Below are 20,858 nucleotides of genomic sequence, written 5' to 3'. Positions count from 1 at the left end.
GGTAATGATCCCGTGGGGTGGGTGGGGACACATTGCTGGGGACTATACACCTGTAGTCCCAGCTACTGGGAAGGCTGAGACGGGAGAATTGCCTGAACCCAGGAGGTCGAGGCTGCATGTACTGTGGTTGTGTCACTGCACTCCAGCCTAGATGACATAGTGAAATCCCAACTTAAAAAAAAAAAAAAAATCTCCTAAAAGCACACATTAGAAAACTGTTATAAGGCATAGTTCTTCTAAAATGGGTCTTTGACTTGGAAACTCTCCTTTCCCAATCTTTTAAATTATTTAAATAAGTATATCCTGCTACTAGAGAATCAGATGGTTGTTAGCAATTCCATATTATTTGGAAATCAGTTCCATTTATTTGAATCCTTACTGTGTTCCAGAGACTGGGCTGTACTCTTGACATGTATCTTTTCACTTAGTTGTCGTAGAAACTGTGGATGAAGGTAGTAATGCCACTTTGCATATAAGAAAACAGAGAGTTGGTGAGGAAAAAAATGATTTTTCCCAGGATCATGTGGTAAAAAAAATGGTGGCACTCAGACCTGAACTTCAAAGCTTCACTTTTAACCAGTGTAGCTAAGTCAAATGCTGATACAATGAGCAGCTAACCATGTTAGTTAATTCTTTTGGGGAAGAGAAACAGAGTGTCTGCTATTAAAAAAGCAGAATATTTAATAGCAGAGTGTCTGCTATTAAAAAAGCCACAGAACAAAAATGAAAGTACCAAGGTACACTGGGAAGAACACTGGACTTGAAAGGAGACCTGAGTTTGCACTTGGCTCATTTAGCTCATATATCGCTTTCTTAGGAAAGTCTTTTCCTATCATGTCCTCTTCCTTGTTTGTTTCTATTAAAGCACTGAACTCATTGCTATAATTACCATATTGCAGTGATTTTAAGGTACACATCTTTCACATTTTAATATTTCTGAAGACTGGAAGTATCTTATAATTGATGATGTTTTAGAATTTATTGGTAGCATTTTCCCTTAATCGTACTTAAAATAAGGATGTGATTTACAGCTGGCATCTTAGATTTGATTAAATGTAATATTTATTAATGTGTTTTCCCATGAAAATGTTTACATCATTCCCATGTTTTAAATGTCAGGTATATACAATCATTCTCTAATTTCTAGCCCCACCCTCTTTTATGCTCATGTTCTGTTTGTTAAACTAAATTTTTTCTTGGGATCACAGATTCAACATGTTTACTCTGCAAATCAGCTCACCTTCTAGTGTCCCATTTCAGTAAATGGCATCTACATTTGTACATTCATAAAACTAAAAAGTGAGAAGTTTGCCTGGGTTTGAATCCCAGTTCTGCTCTGTAACATTTACAGGAGTTACTGTGAAGTGCATCACCTTATGCTTCACCTGTAAAATGGGGGACATAATAACAGCCACCTCTGAGGATTGTTAGGATGACTATGACATTGAGTAAATGTTAGCTGCCACTGAACTTCCTCGTACATATCTGTGACCTTCTTCCTAGTCTACACATGTAAGTCATCATCAAATCTTATGATAGGTAGGCCCTTCAGAGTATCTCAGATCTCCCACTTTTATCTTGTCATTTTCCTACCTAAGCCCACATCTCTCTTGCCTACAGGAATTAATCTTGTAGCTTCTCCTCTTTCCCATTTCTATCACATCATTTAAATCAGAGCCACTTCTTAAAATCCCTCCCTAGCCGGGATCGGTGGCTCAGCCTGTAATCCCACGCCTTGGGAGGCTGAGGTGAGTGGTTTGCCTGAGCCCGCGGGTTCAAGACCCACCTGTGCAACTTGGCGAGACCTCATCTCTACAATAAATCAAAAAAATTAGCTGGGCATGGTAGCTTGCACCTATAGTTCCAGCTACTTGGGAGGCTGAGGCGGAAGAATCGCCGGAGCCCAGCGGTGACCGCAAGCAGCCGCTGCACTCCGGTCTGGGCGGCAGAGTGAGATTCCAACTCAAAAAAACAACAAACAAACAAACAAACAAACAAACAAACAAAATCCCTCCCAGTGCACTTAGTATAAAACTCCATATCCTTAATGTGGCATGCATTGTTCTCTGTTTCCCCGCCTGGCTTCTGCCTCCTTTTCCAGCCTCATGCTGTGACACCCTACCTCCCAGTGTCACTCATTTCCCTCCAAACTAACTCCCACTCATCCTTTAGATTTCAGTTTAAATGTCACTTCCTCAGAGACAATCTTTGATCTTCCAAACTAAATTAGGTTATTCAGTTATAGTCCTTTATATTGAATTTATACATTTCTTATGTGGGAATGAGCAGTTTCTTCCCTACTAAGGCTACAAAAGTTAAGCTGCTTTCCCAAGTCCCTACAGCTAGATATGTTAGAACTGGAATTCCAACCCAGGACTGACCAACTCTAAAGCTGTGTCTTTTCTATGATCCTTCCTGCAATCCCGTCTTTGCTGCCTTGAGGACAGAAAACTGCCTATGAATTCATTCACGTTCTAGTTTTCAAAACATGCCCTGACTGTTCTTCTTTTTTTCCACTTAAGTTGCTCCTTAAATATTCATCTTTCTGAGCTTTCCTCTCCCTCATTAGATTGTAACTGGTTGGAAGTAGGACCTGGTTTTTATGTTTTCTGCCTAGCACTTATATAAATTACCTTGCATATAGTAGATACTAATTATGAATTTTGTCTTAGGGCTGTTAAAGGAAAATAGCAGTTTAATTTATTTAATCCTTTCATAAGGAGCTGTCTCATGAAGGAATTTTGTTTTAAGGGTTCTTGTTCTTTTGCCCAGGCTAGAGTGCAGTGATGCAATCACAGCTCACTGCAACCATGAACTCCTAGGCTCAAGTGATCCTTCCTCTTCAGCCTCCTGAGTAGTTGGACTATAGGCATATACCACCATATCCAGCTAATTTTTAAATTTTTTGTACAGACAAGAGTCCCACCATGTTGCCCAGGCTGTTCTTGAACTCCTGGCTTCAAATGATTCTTTCCTCTCTATCTTGGTTTTAAAGTGAAGTTAATTAATAGTTTATCTGAATAGATTGTTATATTTGTTTCATTGGGAAAAGAGTTAACCTTAAGTATTTTTGCTTTCCTTCAGGAATTAAGTGATCTACAACGCGATCCACCGGCTCACTGTTCAGCTGGACCTGTGGGAGATGACTGTAAGCTTTGCTCTATTGCTAGGATTTTGCTACCATGAAAATACATAGGTTTGAACATTTGTTAATGACTCCAAAACTCCTTTGTTTGTTTCAGTGTTCCACTGGCAAGCAACTATTATGGGGCCTGTAAGTATGATTCATATATATGAAATTAATCCCCTCAGCCATACTTCATTCTTGCCATTTCACCTTTGACCAGATGTTTGTGACTAAGGTTGAATTTTCCTATACTCTTTATGACCCAGGAAACAAAATATGATTAAGGATTGACAATGATATTCTAGAATATTGGTGGCAAATACTTCCTGGGATCACTATGATGTTTTCCTATGCCAAATCCTTGATCATTACATATAATAATGGATCAGCCACAACTTGCCAATAGGCTGTGTGTTTGCTTCAACTTTTTAAAAAAACTTTTAGTCACAAAGACTCAGTTGTTCATAAGTAAACATAATCATGATCGCATCCACAGTTTTGTTGGTTAGAAATAAGTCGAATTAACCCAATAATAGAATTCCTACAAGTAATAAGTATCAATTTACAGTAAGTTTAATCACTGTTCTTGTTTGTGAAAGATAATTGATAAAATATTGCAGTGGGTCTACTTTTGCAATCTCATGAGTTTACTGCTTTTGGTTTTGTTGCATTGTCCTCTAACATAACTGTGTTTCTATGAGCAAAAATCTGATTGCATAGAATAGGCACTGACCGCTCTACTTTCTGGGTGAGAGGACATTAATAACATGGTTCCATAAACATTATTCTTGCCTCATTCCCCTGATGGAGCTTCATCTGCTAAGTTATAGTGTTTTTATTCAGTTTGCCTTGTGCTTAACCTTAAAACAACAACAACAATAACAAAACTACTGAATTTCAAAGCAGGACTCCTGGGCAATTTTCTCAAATTACTAAGTTGTTTCATTAAAAAGAAAAATGCAACATATTTATTTATATAACAACTTTTAAAAAGAATGTAGTTATTTCTGTTTGTTTTTCATTACTTACTAGGAAACTTCAAAATACTCTCATTTAAGGTCCACCCTTACCATTTGAATTTCAACCCTTTACAAATACTTTTTAGGTGACTCACTTGTAGCAAATGGTTATAATTATGTTATTTGTAGCTTCCTTATTTTAGTAATGTAAATATGTACTCTATGGTACTTTGTAGTATCATTTGAATATCTAAGCAAACCATATCTGTCATTGTAATTTGCCTCCTAAATTTTTTTCTTATTTTGACATCCTCAAGTTTTAATATTTTCTACATTCCTTATCTTTTACTTTTATTTTTTATTTTTTTGAGTTGGAGTCTCACTCTGTCTCCCAGGCTGGAGTGCAGTGGCATGCTCATGGCCACACCAGCATCTAACTGTTGGACTTTTGTGATCCTTCCGCCTCAGCCTTCCAAGTAGCTGGAACTACAGGCGTGCACTACCACACTCGGCTAATTTTTTATTTATTGTAGAGATGAGGTCTCGCCAAGTTGCCTATGCTTGTCTCAAACCCGCGGGCTCAGGCAATCCACTTACCTTGGCCTCCCAAAGTGCTGGGATTACAGGCTGAGCCACCGAGCCTGGCCCCTTATGATTTTTAATGAACTAGAATTAAACTATATATAGTAAGAATAATTATACATGTATAATCCTCTAATACATAAATGAAGAAACTTGAGGAAGTAATGTCAATCTTGCTGTTATTACCAAAGTGTTAATATAACATAATACATTAAATAGGAAGGAATTAAAATGGAATTTCAGAAGTATTTTGCTACCATTTAAAAAACATTTTGTTTGTAATATTATTAATATTTTCTATTGGCCATAAAGAAATGGCTAAATTTAAATTTCTCTTGTAAAGTTAATTCCTAATTTGATAGTAGCATGAATATTTAGTTTTATTTTGGACTTTTTTGCGTTTTCAACATTATTTTATAAATAGTTACTAAATTAAGAGTTGAGGAAAAATTGTGTAACAGAGACACTTAGCCTTTTCTTTTCATTATTTGGCTTCTTCATTCTGCACCCTTACATGTTCATCAGAACTTAAGTTTTATAAATAAGAAGGTAAATATTAGCCCCAACCCTTTTTAAAAAAAGACTGATTTCTGTCCCAGAAAATTATTTGTTCTCACAGCAGTCTTGTGTATATACTCAAATTTTAAAATATATACTCATAAACAGATTTGTTTGAACAAGTCACACCACTGTGTGTCTTATTTTTGTTTTGTTTTAAATTTTATAATGTGGGCATAATTGTTGGAAAATCCTCCTTCATCTACAAAGGGAAATGTGTTCTCAAGGTAAATGGTTTGAACTTGTGAGAAGGTAATTGCATTTTTTTTTAAACTGGTAATATTTAATGAAGTTATTTTAAATATGATGGCATTTTTCTCAAACTGATAACATTTGGGGAAATAATTTTGTTATTGTAAATAAACTCAGTAATCAAACATTGATACAAATATTTTGTAATTTCAGCCTGATAGCGCATATCAAGGTGGAGTCTTCTTTCTCACTGTACATTTTCCGACAGATTATCCTTTTAAACCACCAAAGGTATTTTTATGATTTTATTCTTTATCTAGAGATAGTTCAAAGCCTCTGGGTAGGTTAGCATTTTCAAACTGTTTTTGAAACCATTGAATCTAAATTAAGCCTTCTTTCTCAAATATTGTATTAGATCTGTGAAACAAAAGATATTATCTGTTATGCTGCAAATTAGATTCCTTGCCTTTCCTTCCATCTTCATTTTATATATGTAATTTGGGATGCTTTTATGGTTGACTCAGACTTTTTTATTCATGGAATTACCTTTCCAAGGTTGACCCTTCTTTCTCAGTTTTTCAAGTATTCAATAAACATTTATTGAGCAACTACCATGTTCTACTACATTGGGGAATACAAAAGTAAATAGGAAACAGTCCCTTCATTTAGTGTGGTAGGGGAGATAAATACATGTTCTTATAAATTTAATTTAAATTAGCCGTAATAGGAAACAGATGATGGGGATATCAAGGAAGGTAGAAAACTAACAAGATTCTGTCACTCAGGAAATAATTATTTTAGATTGTTAAAAACACGTGATTAACATTGTATATATAAAATGATATGACAACTACTTTTGTGGAAGATTTAGATTCTTGGTGGATTTCTTAGGACAGGTAACATGCTAACGACCTCAACTTTGCCCCAAAATAGGGTCAGCAACCTGTTTTTAGACCCAAGTGTCATTTCCAGGTTTCATTGGTAATCAGATTAAGAAAAGGATAACTTCTAAGTATGATGAAAGCCAATGTTAATAACTTTAGGTGTCACACAATTAGTAGTTCCAGCTACTGGACTTATTTAAATTACATTCTCCAAAATACTTCTCAATTTCTTGGAGGGAGAGAGGGAAACTTACTTATTTGCTTTCACATTCCATTAGCCATAACTACATTTGATTTGTGTTTAATATATTTCTCCTCTAAGGTTTATGTAAAGTTGAGGGTATTTTACTTTAGAGCAAATGGTTCTGGTTTGTTCGTAATTCATGAATTGCCACATTTTTGTTTTGTTTTATGTTTAGATTGCTTTCACAACAAAAATTTACCATCCAAACATAAACAGTAATGGAAGTATTTGTCTTGATATCCTGAGGTCACAATGGTCACCAGCTCTGACTGTATCAAAAGGTAATTTCATTGATCAGATTTAAAACAGATGATAACAATGAGACAGGAAAAATACAGCCGAAGTATCTCAGAACTAAAGTTTTAAAAAAACCAATCGACTGTGCTTTCTCCTGTTTTGATTTTACTTTACTGTCATAGCTCTTATATTACTGTGACTTTTACCAGTTAGCTTGTAGGGTGGCATGGATGGGCAAAAATCTAAATGGTAAAATGAGAAGAAATTAAAAAGGTTAGAGCAACAGATGTGGGGATAAACCTATTGACATCTTATCCTTTCAACTTGAGTGTTGTCTTTTTAAAAAAGGAGTAAGTGATAGTAAAAAGAAGATTCTGGAACCAGTTCCATTCATTAAATGGCACTATTGACAGTAATAAACCTTTACATCTTTTGAACTTCATCCAAGTAAAAATATTTGATTTAAAATGAAAGCCATATTTCACAGTTTAGAATAATGTAGTATATATAGCGGTTAGTCTAAACTTTGAATAATTGATAGCATCATTATGACTGAAACATAATCCATGCTGATTCTCAACTTTTATACAGGTCTAACTTTGGTCTTTTCTAAATTATCGAATGTGTACATAGGCCAGCTTTAAGCCATTTTATTTCATTAGCCAATATGCTTTACTGTGGTATTATTCTTTGTGTCTTGCCTCTCTAATAGAAGAGAACCTGGTGGTTTTAAAATATTGTTTGGGTTAGAAGAAGCTGCTCTTGAAGTAACTACCAAGTTTTCCCTCTTTATTAAATGTAAGAAAATTGTTTTTCTTGAAGGATTTGTGAAAAGAATTCATGCTCATCTCTTAAATATTTTTTAAAATAAAGTTTGCCTGAATATATAATTCTCTTTTAAAATTGATAAGATTTATAGGAAGCAGGGTCCACAGCCGTAACTCTTTCAAGTATTAGACAAATAATAGCCCTTCAGGTCAATTATTTATGAATGGTAGTTTTTCTGACCTACAATGCTCATCTAAAATGTTCATATAGATTCTAGTATCCTTTTAAAAATGTTTCATATAGTATTACTGTCATGCATTGGATATAGGAAAGATTCTGTGTCAAAGGATTATTCAAATGAATGCACTCTTTCCTGAAGTGGTCATGAAATAAATGTCATCTGGCATAAACAGCTAAGTCCTTATACATCTAAAAGAAATGGCAGACTGTCAGATGCTGAATAATTATCTTTGACATTGCTAGCTTTTTGTAAATAATTAGTATTATTGGCTTCTGGAAACGGTCCTTTGAGAATTCAAATAGCCTCAGTTTCCTTATATGTAATATGGGGATTATAACAGTATTACCAGGTAGGACCACTATGTACCTGGCACATAGTAGGCATTCAAATGAATGTTAACTATTACCTGCTTCCTTATCTTAGAGGAGGATGCACATGGTTTGTGTGCATGATAGTGAAATTAGGGCAAATGGCTTGTGGCAGCAGGAGTGGGCAGGGGAGGAGCTTCCCTCTAGCTTATTTTATAAGATAGGTCATACCTCCATCACTTGTTTGTATGCTTTTTTACTTTTGCATATATTTAAAAATTTTTTTATTTTTATTTTTTGAGATGAGGTCTCAGTATGTTGCCTAGGCTGGTCTCAAACTCCTGGGCTCAGGTGACTGTCTTACCTAAGTCTCCCAGATAGCTGGGATTACAGGCGCTGGCCACTATCCCAGGCACTTTTCTAGATTTTAAAATGACTTGTTTTGCTTTTTAGCATGAGGTTAGTCTGGAAGCATTGCGGAGATGTGAGCTCAGAAAATCTACCCTGTCAGTTTAATATACAAGGTTTGAAGTTTCACTGGGCAAATGGAAGATAAGATGAATAAAATATGAGTTTTTTTCCTTAGTCTATAACACCCTCCTTTGCCTGTCATTTAAGAGTTAGCTCTGCTCTATACATCCATGTTTGAATTTGAAAGAGTAGGAAAATATAAAGTGGGGGTGGAGGGAGGTATAAATGAGAGGTTGCTCCAGAGGTTCCAGGATGCACCCCCCAGAAGTAGTGGCATGCAATTGAAGCAGACAAGTGAGGAACCGGAGTCCTTGTTCCTTCCTGTTTCAGATACTTAGATGTTTGTTGTTGTTGTTTTTTAAATGTAGCTATTTGCATTAGTATTTGGACATAGTGTAGCAATGATTACTTTTCAGTTTCCACTTATGTTTTAAAATATACAAGCTACGTGAAGATAGCTGTTTACATTATTTTAAATATGCATGCAATATGTGTAAGGTACATGGAACATAGATTCATTGGAAAAAAATCTTACAAATCTTTTTTCTTTGCAGACAATCTGTAGCATTCAACCAGAGTAAAAGAGTGTAAGAGCATAATGTCCAAAATGTTAACTGTAATTTGATTACTTTGTAGAGAACTCTTGAGTTTAAAGGTTGTTAATAGCACTTTGGAGGTTCACATTTTTAAAATAAAAATAAATTCAAATAGAATTGAAAACTTTAAAAGCTAAAATAATTTTGTATCATATATACCCTATGGCAGATTTATAATATTAAAAATTAAGGATCAATTTGCTACCAAAGTTAGTATAAAATGTAATTTGATGCTTTCATTTTGTGTTTATAAGTTCAGTATCTTATATTTTTACATAAGTAATCGATATAAAGTAGAAAGATTATTATCTAATATGATGTTCTCTCTTAAATCTAGTTTTATTGTCCATATGTTCTCTGCTTTGTGATCCTAATCCAGATGACCCCTTAGTACCAGATATTGCACAAATCTATAAATCAGACAAAGAAAAGTAAGTGATTCCCCATTAATTTCTGTTTGGATACATGTCTGTATAGTCTGCCAAAGCATGAGTATTAATGATATATTTTAAATACATTTAATTATGATTATGCTTAACATTGTTTATCTTTTTCCAGTGGAATAAGTCTTTGTTTAGAACTCTGTTAGTCTTTTTACAAAAAATCTTGTTCCTTTTCAGGTACTGTTTAACGCACATGCTCTGTGTTTGCACAATCATTATATGTAATTCTAGGTGGTAAACAAAAAAGAATTTAATACAATATTTAATATTAGAAAATATTAAATATTGTATTCTCTATCTTCTCCTGGGAAGAGTTCTCTCTATAACCACCCTAATTGTCCTGATTTTCAAGCTGCTTCATCTTGCTAGTCTGCTAGATTCATTTGCAATTTGCAGTTAATGCTCATTCAAAGTTAGATTTTACAAATTTCTATTAGAAATTGGTTTCTAAGTTTGCTCTTTGTATATTTAAAAGATACATTTTATATAGGTTGCAGAGGAAATCTATGAGTTAAAAAGTTATTTATTTTTTCTGTCTTATTTATATTTATGTATGAGCCTAAGTCATTGACCCAGTCATATATAGGTTGATAAAGTTGACATATGACCCAATAGTTGATTACTGCAGTTTAGCATGAGAAAGTAGAATATACAGGTTCATATGGACAGATGATTCTAAAAGATTAAATTTGTATGTTTTCTACTGTATCCCTTTTGTATGCCTACAGATACAACAGACACGCCAGAGAATGGACTCAGAAATATGCAATGTAAAATCAAAAAACTTTTCATATATACCAGAGTACTGTAAAATCTAGGTTTTTTCAACATTAGCAGTAAATTGAGCACTGTTTACTGTTTCATTGTACCATGAAACCTTTTGATTTTTACCCATTTTAAATGTGTTTCTGAAGCAAGACAAAACAAACTTCCAAAAATACCCTTGCAACTGTGATGAGAGCATTTATCATTTTGTATGCATTGAGAAAGACATTTATTATGGTTAAGATACTTGGACATCTGCATCTTCAACTTACAAGATCAACAATGCAGCTGAAAAGCAACCAAATTATTTTTTGCTGAAACTAGATGTTTTTACATGAAAAATACTGTGTGTTGTCTAAGATGTCGTCAGTTTTATAAATCTGTATTCAGATTTCATTCTTTGTTAGCTCACTTTATAATTTGTATTTTTTTACTGTATAGACTAAATATATTCTATTTACATGTATGTCAACTCATTACTTTTTTCCTGTGAACAGTATTGAAGAACCCCAACAGCTGATAATTAAATGAATTAACTGTGTCTCCCTTGTCTTAGGATATTCTGTAGATTGATTGCAGATTTCTCAAACCTGAAATGATCTTTACACTGTAATTCTTATTATACTGATTATGGAGAAACACTTGTTTTGATTTTGTTATACTTGACTTAACTTTATTGCAATGTGAATTAATTGCACTGCTAAGTAGGAAGATGTGTAACTTTTGTTGCTATTCACATTTGAATTTTTTTTCTGTATAGGCAATATTATATTGACACCTTTTACAGATATTACTGTAGCTTTTTCCATAAAAATAAAATGCTTTTTCTACTATTTGTCTTGATTACTTAAAAAATATACATAAGAATCAAAATTCTATATAAAATTTTGCATGAAAATTAACTCCAAATTGTGAAGATGAGGTCTGTTACGTTTGGCATTAGTGACCATTAATTATATAAATTTTATTGTTTTAGGTTAGTATCTCTTTACTAAACTGTTTATCCATAAAGTGGTATACTTTGGTCCCTTGTTGTAGAGGAGAATGTAGAATAAGTTGGGGTTTGTCTTGGATCACATCTGAAATAGATTATTTGTTAAAAGTACTGAAATGAGTGTACGGCAGTATCACCCACCCTGAAGGAAAGTCTTTATAGACCTGCAGAATCACTAGATTATTTCATTAAAATGCACCCTAGATGTAATTGACATTATAGTTCTTAACATTTCAAAATCTAGAATTTCTAAAATAGAATTTTGATGCCATCACAATTTGGAAAATACTCATTTTTTTTTACTATACAAGTTAAAGAAAATTCTAAAATTTTGCTTCCCTCTGTTTTTATAAATTGTCAGCCAAAAGTGATTTAAATAAGCAGGTTATCTTTATAGATTGTAAAGAAAACTTGAAAGTTCTTATGTTTTAACTTGGAGAAAATTACATCTCTTTAATGTTTAGCATGCTTATCCACCTTGAGTGAGTGTCATTTTTAAGAAGAGTTGTAGCTCTCCTGATTATTGCAGTAGCTGTCAATGTGGGCAAGACTCTGTGATGGGTGTAGTCATGAGCAAAGCATTTAAATCACTTGAGTATTTTATCATGGTTCATTATTATTAAAGCACAAAATAACTTGTTATTAGAAAACATGTGTTTTTATAAATGAATGTAAAATAAATGAATTGTGAAATGGATGTTTAAGAAAATATAGGCTTAAAAGAGTAACTATATAAAGTGATGTCTTAAAACAGCCATATCATGAAAAAACACTACTTAGCTATATTATTATAAGCTACATTTGCCCTGAATTTGAATACTCAACTTCATTAAATTTAAGTATTTAGTATATTTTGATAGTAAAGGGTTTTGTTTCTTGAATATCTTTCACCTTTTTTAAACAAAAATCTTTCATTTGTGTGGCATTTATTTTTGGAAGTGTCTTTTTTTCCTTATTAAAGTTTTTGAAACTTGCCTAACTTGTTTGCTTTTGCTTACACCTGAATTGTACTATGTACTAGACTTCTGAGGAATAAGCACAGGTTCTCCTAATTAACTAAAAATCTTGTGTTCAGTAGTGGCATAATGATAAGTCAGATCACCATTTGGGGTATATTATTTTTGCTTAATTCTAACAAAGTGAGTATCAGTTACCTTTTAAAACTATAAATTAAAAGCCAGGGCCTTTTCATGGTTTAAGCATTCATCCTTAAAAGTACTTATCTGGAGTGAGGGAAATGGGTAGCCTTTTGAAGTTTTAGAATCCCACTTTTTAAAGTTCTGCATGCTTAAAGGCTTCACTGAAAACCATATTGAAGTAGGATTCTGGACATTTCACTGCCACATATGCAGGCTGTAAGGGCCACCTCACCACCATCCCCCAACTATCTCAAAAGCATATATTCTTGGGTGTAAGCTTTATACATATGCCTCTGTATATCACATTTATTCATTTTTGCTTTATTTCTCTATTTCACCCCCTTAATATCTGGCAGGGAAAAATTACTTTGTAAATCAACTACATATCAAGGGCATCTCTTAGAGTTAATTTTCAATGGAGTAACTTTAAAAAACCTAATGAATGATAAAAAATAATACTGTATTGTAGTTTTACATTTTTCTTATTTTATCATGGTGATCGGTCTATTTTTGACATGATTCAGTCATTGGCATTTGTCAGGATTAAGGATATTAATTTTCCTTTCCGATTAAAAGGGATTCTTGTTCATGAAGCTATTTATATCATGTCTGTTTATTGGCAATTTGAACTGTACTCAAAGCCCAATACAGTTGATGGTGTTTTAAAATTTGAGTTCTGCAGTAGAATCATTAGTCCTGTTACTCTTTAGGATCAACCACGGAAAAAGTGATCAGTGCTGTAGCCATGGCCATATAAAACAGAACTTCAGTGTATTCAAATTGTTGAAAGTATTGCTTTTCAGTTTGTTTAAATCTTTTAGGGGATTATTAATATAGGAAAATAACAACTAATCTGAATGTTTAAAAATTCAGTGCTATTACTTTTATCAACTATAATGTAGGACTTTCAATTTTTTTTCTTTAGAGCAGAGGCTTAATCACAATTAATAGCTTTAAAATGTAATGCAGATTATTTATGAAAGTTTCCATTGCTTATAATACTTCTCATATTGTTCTGATAGTCATATTGTACAAATAAGGCAGCAGGTACAGATTATTCTTAATTTCAGATGTAAAAGCTGCTATGTATAAATAACTAGTTTCTACTCTTTTTTTTTTTTTACACTAAGTAATATCTTGTAAGCTCTTCATAAACTGTGTAATTGATATGCTTTTAGTAGGAGCTTTTTCCTGTAGTGGTGATAACAGCAAGTTTGTAGACAACTGATGTTTTTGGTTGTAGAAATAACTTTTAATGCAACAGTGTCTTAGTGATAGCTTAATAGATGTTATATCACTTATTTTTATTTTTTATATTTAAATTTCTACTCCCATCATCCTGTTTTATATAAGAATGTGGTTTCAAATTGCAAATGGACTGAACTAATAGGAAGAGAGAAAATGCACCTAAAAGTATTCGTATTTGGGGGCATTTTGTATAATAAGAAACATTTCTTTAAAAACTTGTTTAGCACTCTCCCAGCTGCTACTGTTGTAGAGCGCAGAGATGTGCCTTTCTCACTCATGAGAAAGTTGCTTTTATTATACTGGCACATGTATAAGGTCTGAACAATACTTTCCTCATTTGATTTATTTGACAGGAAAAGACTGTTCAGATCTCTTTAGTGCAAAAGATCACTGTGAGTTGTGTGTGAAATCTTTTCATATAAACTCTTTAATATACGTATTATGGGGAACAGTTGTGACACCACTCATATGAGCACTTTTGGTACTCTTGTTCTGGCAGTCCCATGACCACCCACACAGTGTGTCGATAGGGAGAATTAACAGGACTCAGCATATGGTCATACTCAGAGCTAAGATTTATTACAGCAACAGAGCAAGGATACACAGCTGGGTCGATACAGGGGAAACAGAGCAGGCAGAGTCTGGAGGAATCCACATGCAGGCTCCCTGTGTTCTCCCTGAATGGGTAACGCAGAGTACACTCTTCTTCCAGGAGTAACACGGGCATAGTGTTTCTGTCTAAGGAAGTCAGTTTGAAACTCAAAGTTCAGAGTTTTTATTGGGGGTTAATCACGTAGGCACCCCTTGTTCTCCAAAATTCTAGTCCCCAGAAGGAAAGCAGGTGTTCACCATAAGTCACATGGTTTATTTGGAAAGTCTAGTCAGGCTAGCACAGCAGGCAAAACCTTATCACTTAGGGATGGTTTCAGAAGCCAAGTTCCTGAATGTCAGCCTAGGGCAAACCTTGTAAACAGGCCTGTTAAAGATTAGGCCTATACAATTTGTTGAAGACTATTCTTTCCCCTTGAATGGGTTTGGTATCCTTGTTGAAAATCAACTGATAGCCGGCTCGGTGGCTCAGCCTGTAATCCTTTGCTTGGGGAGGCTGAGGTGAGTGGATTGCCTGAGCCCGCAGGTTCGAGACCCCCCTGGGCAACTTGACGAGACCGCATCTCTACAATAAATCAAAATTAGCTGGGCGTGGTAGCATGCGTCTGTAGTTTCAGCCACTTGGAAGGCTGAGGCGGAAGAATCGCCTTAGCCCAGCAGGCCAAGGCTGCGGTGGCCGGGAGCGGCCACTGCACTCCAGTCTGGGCGACAGAGTGAGACGCCAATTCAAAAAAAAAAAAAAAAACTAAAAAAGAAAAAGAAAATCAACTGATAATGGAGATTTCTTTCTGGACTCTCAATTCTATTCCATCAATTATATGGCTTACACCAGTGCCACACAGTTTTGATTACCATAACTTTGTAGTAACTTTTGAAATAGGTGTAGATCACCTTTGTGCTTTTATAATGTTGTTTTGACTATTCAGGCCCCTTGTAATTCTGTAAACATTTTATGATCAGCTTTGTCATTTCTCCTTCAGAGATTTTAATTGGGATTGTACTGAAACTACTGAGCAATTTAGATAAAGTTGACATCTTTTGTTCTGGTTATCCATTGCTGAACAACAATCACCCCAAACTAAGGAGTGTAAAAGAAAAACCATTTTTTAATGCTCATAGATTCTGTTGGGTCAGGAACTGAAATGGAGCACAGGAGGGATGGCTTGTCTGCTTTATGAGATTTAGGGTCTCAGTGTGAGGTGACTCAAATGGTTTGGGGCTTAAAGCATTTGGAGGCTTCTCCACTCATACGATAGCACGTGGGCAGGTATTATCTACTAGATCACTCTTTAATGACCTTTCTATGTGGCTTGATCTTCTCACAAGATGGATGCTCCAAGAGGCAGCATCTGGAGATCAAGTGTTCCAACAGAATGAGGAGTAAGCTGCCTTTTTAAATGGTCTAGACTGTGAAGTTACAGTGTCACTTGTGCTGTAGTTTATTTGATGAAAGTCACAAACTCAAATTCAAGGGAAGGGGACATAGACCCTCACTTTTCCTTGGGAAGGAATTTGTGGTCGCTAACACATCTTACTGAGTCATTCCAGTGTACCTGTATCACTCAATGTATTTATGTCACCTTTAATTTCTAACTGGTTGTTTTACAGTGTAATTGTTTTATACCTTTCTGTGTATACATACGTCTTATACGTTTTTCATTGGATTCATTTCTGGGTATCTGATTTTTTAAACCTATTATACAAGTTATTTTTCATTTTATATTTGTGTGTTCTTGATGTATAGAAAAAATTTATATTTGCCTTGTATCCTGCAACTTGGCTAAATTCACTTTTTGAAAGTTTGTAGAATTTGAAAGTTTCCTACACTTATTATCATGTTACTGCAAATAATGATAATTTTATGTCTTCATTTTCAAACTATATGCCACATTTCTTTTCTCCTTTGTTTACTAGTCTGAATTTCAGTATCATGCTGAGTAGATAGTAACAGCAAGCATCTTTTCTTGATTTCCAAGGGAAAACTTTTATTATTTCAATATTAAGTATGGTATTTCCTTCATACCTCAAGTTATGCTGGCCTCATAAAAAGAGTAAGTATTCCATCTTTATTCTCTGGAAGAGTTTGTGTAAGATTTGTGCTATATCTTCCTTAAATATTTTGAAGAGTATTCTAAGCCATTGTGTCTAGTTATTTTTTGTTGTTATGGAAAATTTTAATAACCAATTCTATCTCTTTAATATATATAGCATTAGATTTTTTGGTTAGTTTTATATTTTTCAAGGAATTTGTGCATTTTATCTAAATTATCAATCTACTTGGCATAGAGTTGTTCACAATACCCTCTTATCTTTTTGAAGGTGATAATAAGTATCTGTAGTCATATTTCCTTACATTATTTATTTATTCATTGATTAGTCTTAATAGATTAATTTAGTCTTTCAAAGAATTAGTCTTTCCTCATTTGATTTTTTAAAACCTGTCTTGTACATTTGTTTTCCATTTCACTGATTTCCATTTGTTATTTCTGTATATTTTGTTTTGATTTTGATTTTCTTTTTTTAGCTTCTTGAGATTGAAACCCAATCTTCACTCTTTCTTTTCTAATATATGTATTTAAAACTATATTTCCCCATAACTACCACTTTAGCTGCAGACTAGAAGTTTCGAAATATTATATCTTCATTGTCATTCAGTTAAAAATATTTTCTTCTTGTTTTTCATTTACCTGTAAGTTATATAGAGAGATGTACTGTTTCATTTCCAGGTAACTGGGTTTCCTTTTTTTTTCCTAAGTTTAGTTTTTGCTATTGATTTCTAGCTAATTTCTCTACGGCCAGAAAACATAATCTGAAAATTTTAAATTCTTTGAAATTTGTTGGAACTTTCTTTATGACCCAGCATATGGAAATTTTGATGTTATCATATGCATTTGAAAAGAACAGGAATTGTTATTATTAGATGCAGTGTTTATATATGCTGATTAGATCAAGTTTGTTCATTATATCTACAATTTCTATTATTCTTACAGGCATTAAGGGAGCTGTGTTAAAGTTTCCCTTTATGATCATGAATTCTTTATTTCATTTTTGCTTTATATATTCTGAAATCATTCTTGGATGCTTTTCTTTCTCTTATACACATACATACACACAAGATAGAATTATGATATCGCATTAAGAAATGCCTCTCTTTATCTGTATTAATGCTTATGTCTTAAAGTTCATTTTAATATTAGTATATTTTCTATTCTTTAGACCTTTCTGTGTCCTTTTTAAAGTGCATGTCTCCTGTACTCATTATGTAGTTGGATTTTACTTGATTTGGTTTTTCTCCAATCTGACCATTTTAGTCTTTTAATTAAAGTATTTCATCCTTTTGCATTTAATAGAATTACCAATATAGTTGGGTTTATACCAACTATGTTCTTGTTTTCTTTTAAGCCATACTTTTTTTTCCTCCTGTCTTGCCTTTGTTTATAGATTAATCCATTTTTATAACAGCACCATATTTTCTGTCTGTGAACTTGTTAGTCATTTAGAGTGTGTTATTGCTTTAAATTAAAAGATCCATCTTTCACTGTTGACAGTTTAATATAAACTATTACTTTCACCATTTTCTCTGTAATATGGGAACTTTAGACCTCTTGGATTGTTATCCCTTTCGTGCCACCTTTTGCATTATTGTCATGTATTTTACTTCTACTGTAAGATCAATATTATTGTTTTGTAAGTCAATGTCATTATACTTACCTCCAATTTTACTTTGTCCAACTCTCTTCATTGCATTACTGTTTCCATCTGGGATCATTTGGCTTTTGACTAAAGAACTCCCTTCAGGGACGAGCACAGTGAGTGGCTCATGCCAGTAATTCCAGCACTTTGGGAGGTCAAGCTGGGAGAATTGCTTGAGCCCAGAAGTTTGAGGCTGGCCTAGGCAACATAGTGAGAACTTGTCACTGCAAAAAATTTAAAAATTAGCCAGGGGGCTAAGGTGGGAAGATTGCCTGCACCCAGGAGATTGAGGCTGCAATGAGCTATGATCGTGCCACTGTACTCCAGTCTGGGCAACAGAGTGAGACCCATTCTAAAACAAACAAAAAAAACCTCCCTTCAGTATTTCTTTTAGTGTATATCTTCTGGTGACAGATACTCTGTTTGGTTTTATTTTTCTGAAAATGTTTTTATTTTCCTTTCATTTTTATATATTTTTACTAGGAATAGAATTCCTAGTATTTTTACTTTCAGCAATTTAAAGATGTTTTTGCATTGTGTTCTGGATTCCATAATTTTATTGAGAAATTAGCTGTCAGTCTTACTGTTGCTTTTTAAAAAGTAATATATCTGTCTTATCTACTTTTAAAATTATCATTTTTATTTTTAGTAGTTTTACTATGGTGTTACGGGGTATAGTTTTGTCTTCATCCTGCTCGAGGTTCAGTTTCTTTAATCTGTGGGTTGATATATTTTCATCAGTTTCAGAAAATCTCAGCCATTATTTTATCAAATATTGCTTCTGCCCTGTTTTATTTTTCTCCTTTAGGGCCCCAGTATAAAAAAGTATATTAGATATATTAGACCTTTGGACTATACCTCACATGCTTCCAAACCTATTTTCTGTGTTTTGCTTTTTTTTTCTCTTTGTGCTTCAGTATAAATTTTGCATTGACCTTTTCTCCAGTTTATTAACTCTATCTTCTACTGTGTTCAGCAGAAGATGTGCTCTTTAACACATCCACTCTTTCAGTTATCATAGTTAATTTCAGGTTTATTTTTCAGTTATTGAATTGTCTTTTTTTGTTTGTTTGTTTTTTGTTTGTTTGTTTGTTTGTTTTTTTGAGTTGGAGTCTCACTCTGTCACCCAGACTGGAGTGCAGTGCAACCTCGACCTGCTGGGCTCCTGCGATCCTTCCACCTCAACCTTCCAAGTAGCCAGAACTACAGGCGTGTTCTACCACGCCTGGCTCATTTTTAATTTTATTGTAGAGATGAGGTCTCGCCAAGTTGCCTGGGGGGGGGGGGTTTCGAACCCGCAGGCTCAGGCAATCCACTCACCTCAGCCTCCCAAAGGTGCGGGATTAAAGGCTGAACCACTGAGCCTGGCTGAATTGCCATTTTTAACTCAATGATTTTCTTTGGTGCATTTCTAAATTGTTTCATTTATTTTGTCCATGTTTTTCTCTATGTTTTGAAGTTCTTAATCACAGTTATCTCAAAGTCTTTGTTAACTTGTGTTTGAATTACCCGTAGGCCTGCTTTTATTGAATGCCAGACATTTTGTATACAAACTGTAGTGACTCTAAATGATGTTATCTTCCACCAGAGAGGTACACCCTTTGTTCTGCTAGTCAGAGTGTGAAGATGATCACCTTAATGCATTCAGGTCCTGCCTGTGCTTAGTTGAGGGTGGCTTGCAGTTTTATTAGACTCAAACTATGTTTGGTTTACTCTTACTCTTTGGCTGTCTTTGTTTCCTCAGTACAGAGAGACTGCAGGAGATTCCACTCTGCTTTTCAGTATTTTTGATTCATGGTTAGCCTTTTGTTCCTGTGAGATTCAGACTTGGCAAACATCTTGAGCAAGAAACCAGCTATCTGTTTAAAGTCCTGCAGATCTACAATTTTATTACATTTGCTCTATTTATGCAACCACCAAAAGTACTACCAGTTTTTGTTGATGTTTTCGTCATGAACAGTAGCCTCCTGTGAGGAATCAAACCTGAATTCTCAGCATTTAGCCACATCCAAATCAACAAGGGCACTAGGGAAAAGAGGTTTCATAAATCATCATTGTCAGTTCATCACTTCAGTCTTCTAATTCCTAGTATGTTCTTTGGGGTCTCCTTCCTCTGGAAGGCTGTTGTCTTCTCAACACTAAGAAACTAAAGAAAAATTATACTGTTTATTCAGAAGTTTAGTTTTTCAGCTTCCTGGCCGGCAAAGGTGAAAACTTTGGCAAATGCCTTCAGGGAAAAATTAGCTGCATTTTGAAGTTCTCTGAGTCTCCAGTCTTATCCTCTCGCACCATACAATCACAAAAAACCTGTTTCTTTGTCCCCAGCAGTGATTCTTTGCCCATAGAACACCTAAATTCTCAGCCTTTAATCTACTCCAGGAGAAAAATGATTATAGATACAGAGCTCACCTTTGAGATTCTCATGGCTTCTGCAGCTCTTTCATACCTTTTTAATTATGATTTTTATATTTTATCCTGCTCTTCTAATTCTCAGAGGGACCACCTATCTATCTGGAAGCAGAAATCCCGGTCTCTTTATTTTTTGATGTACTACTACTACAACCATCTTTCTTCTACCCTCGAACCCATCCACAGAAGTGCCAAAGTATTCTAACCCAAATTTTATCTTGGGTTAGAATCAGCTTAACAAATTTTAAATCGTTCCCCAGAGCTTCAGCAGTGGTTTTATAGAGGGCCTTGGTGAAAAAGAGGAAAAGAGATGCCAGTGGTTTAGCCTTTGTACCCTATACTTTCACTTCAAACAGTGAAGATCATTTGTTATTTGATGTATATATGTATC

The 20,858-nt window shown here is 34.3% G+C and overlaps 1 protein-coding gene across 4 annotated transcripts in view; it reads left to right on the top strand.

Annotated features, from left to right (window-relative positions):
* The window catches only part of UBE2D1 (ubiquitin conjugating enzyme E2 D1), a 32,561-nt gene extending 20,213 nt beyond the window's left edge, over positions 1-12,348 (top strand). The window contains exons 2-7 of one of the 4 annotated variants that reach the window (XM_008061681.2): positions 3,085-3,148; positions 3,243-3,274; positions 5,632-5,709; positions 6,722-6,827; positions 9,505-9,598; positions 10,339-12,344. In XM_008061681.2, the coding sequence (XP_008059872.1) occupies positions 3,085-3,148; positions 3,243-3,274; positions 5,632-5,709; positions 6,722-6,827; positions 9,505-9,598; positions 10,339-10,384 (420 nt within the window). In that variant the 3' untranslated portion in view covers positions 10,385-12,344. Of the gene's footprint in view, positions 1-3,084; positions 3,149-3,242; positions 3,275-5,631; positions 5,710-6,721; positions 6,828-9,504; positions 9,603-10,338 lie in introns of all 4 variants that reach the window. The other 3 variants (XM_021714238.1, XM_021714237.1, XM_008061682.1) reach the window with 3 other exon arrangements.
* The last annotated feature ends 8,510 nt before the right edge of the window (positions 12,349-20,858 follow it).

This window comes from Carlito syrichta, unplaced genomic scaffold (genome assembly GCF_000164805.1).
Source record: "Carlito syrichta isolate Samal-C Ts95f unplaced genomic scaffold, Tarsius_syrichta-2.0.1 Scaffold305437, whole genome shotgun sequence".
NCBI classification, from domain to species: Eukaryota; Metazoa; Chordata; class Mammalia; order Primates; family Tarsiidae; genus Carlito; species Carlito syrichta.
The sequence above is the reverse complement of the archived record's forward strand: the minus strand, read 5'-3'. Positions and strand labels throughout refer to the sequence as shown.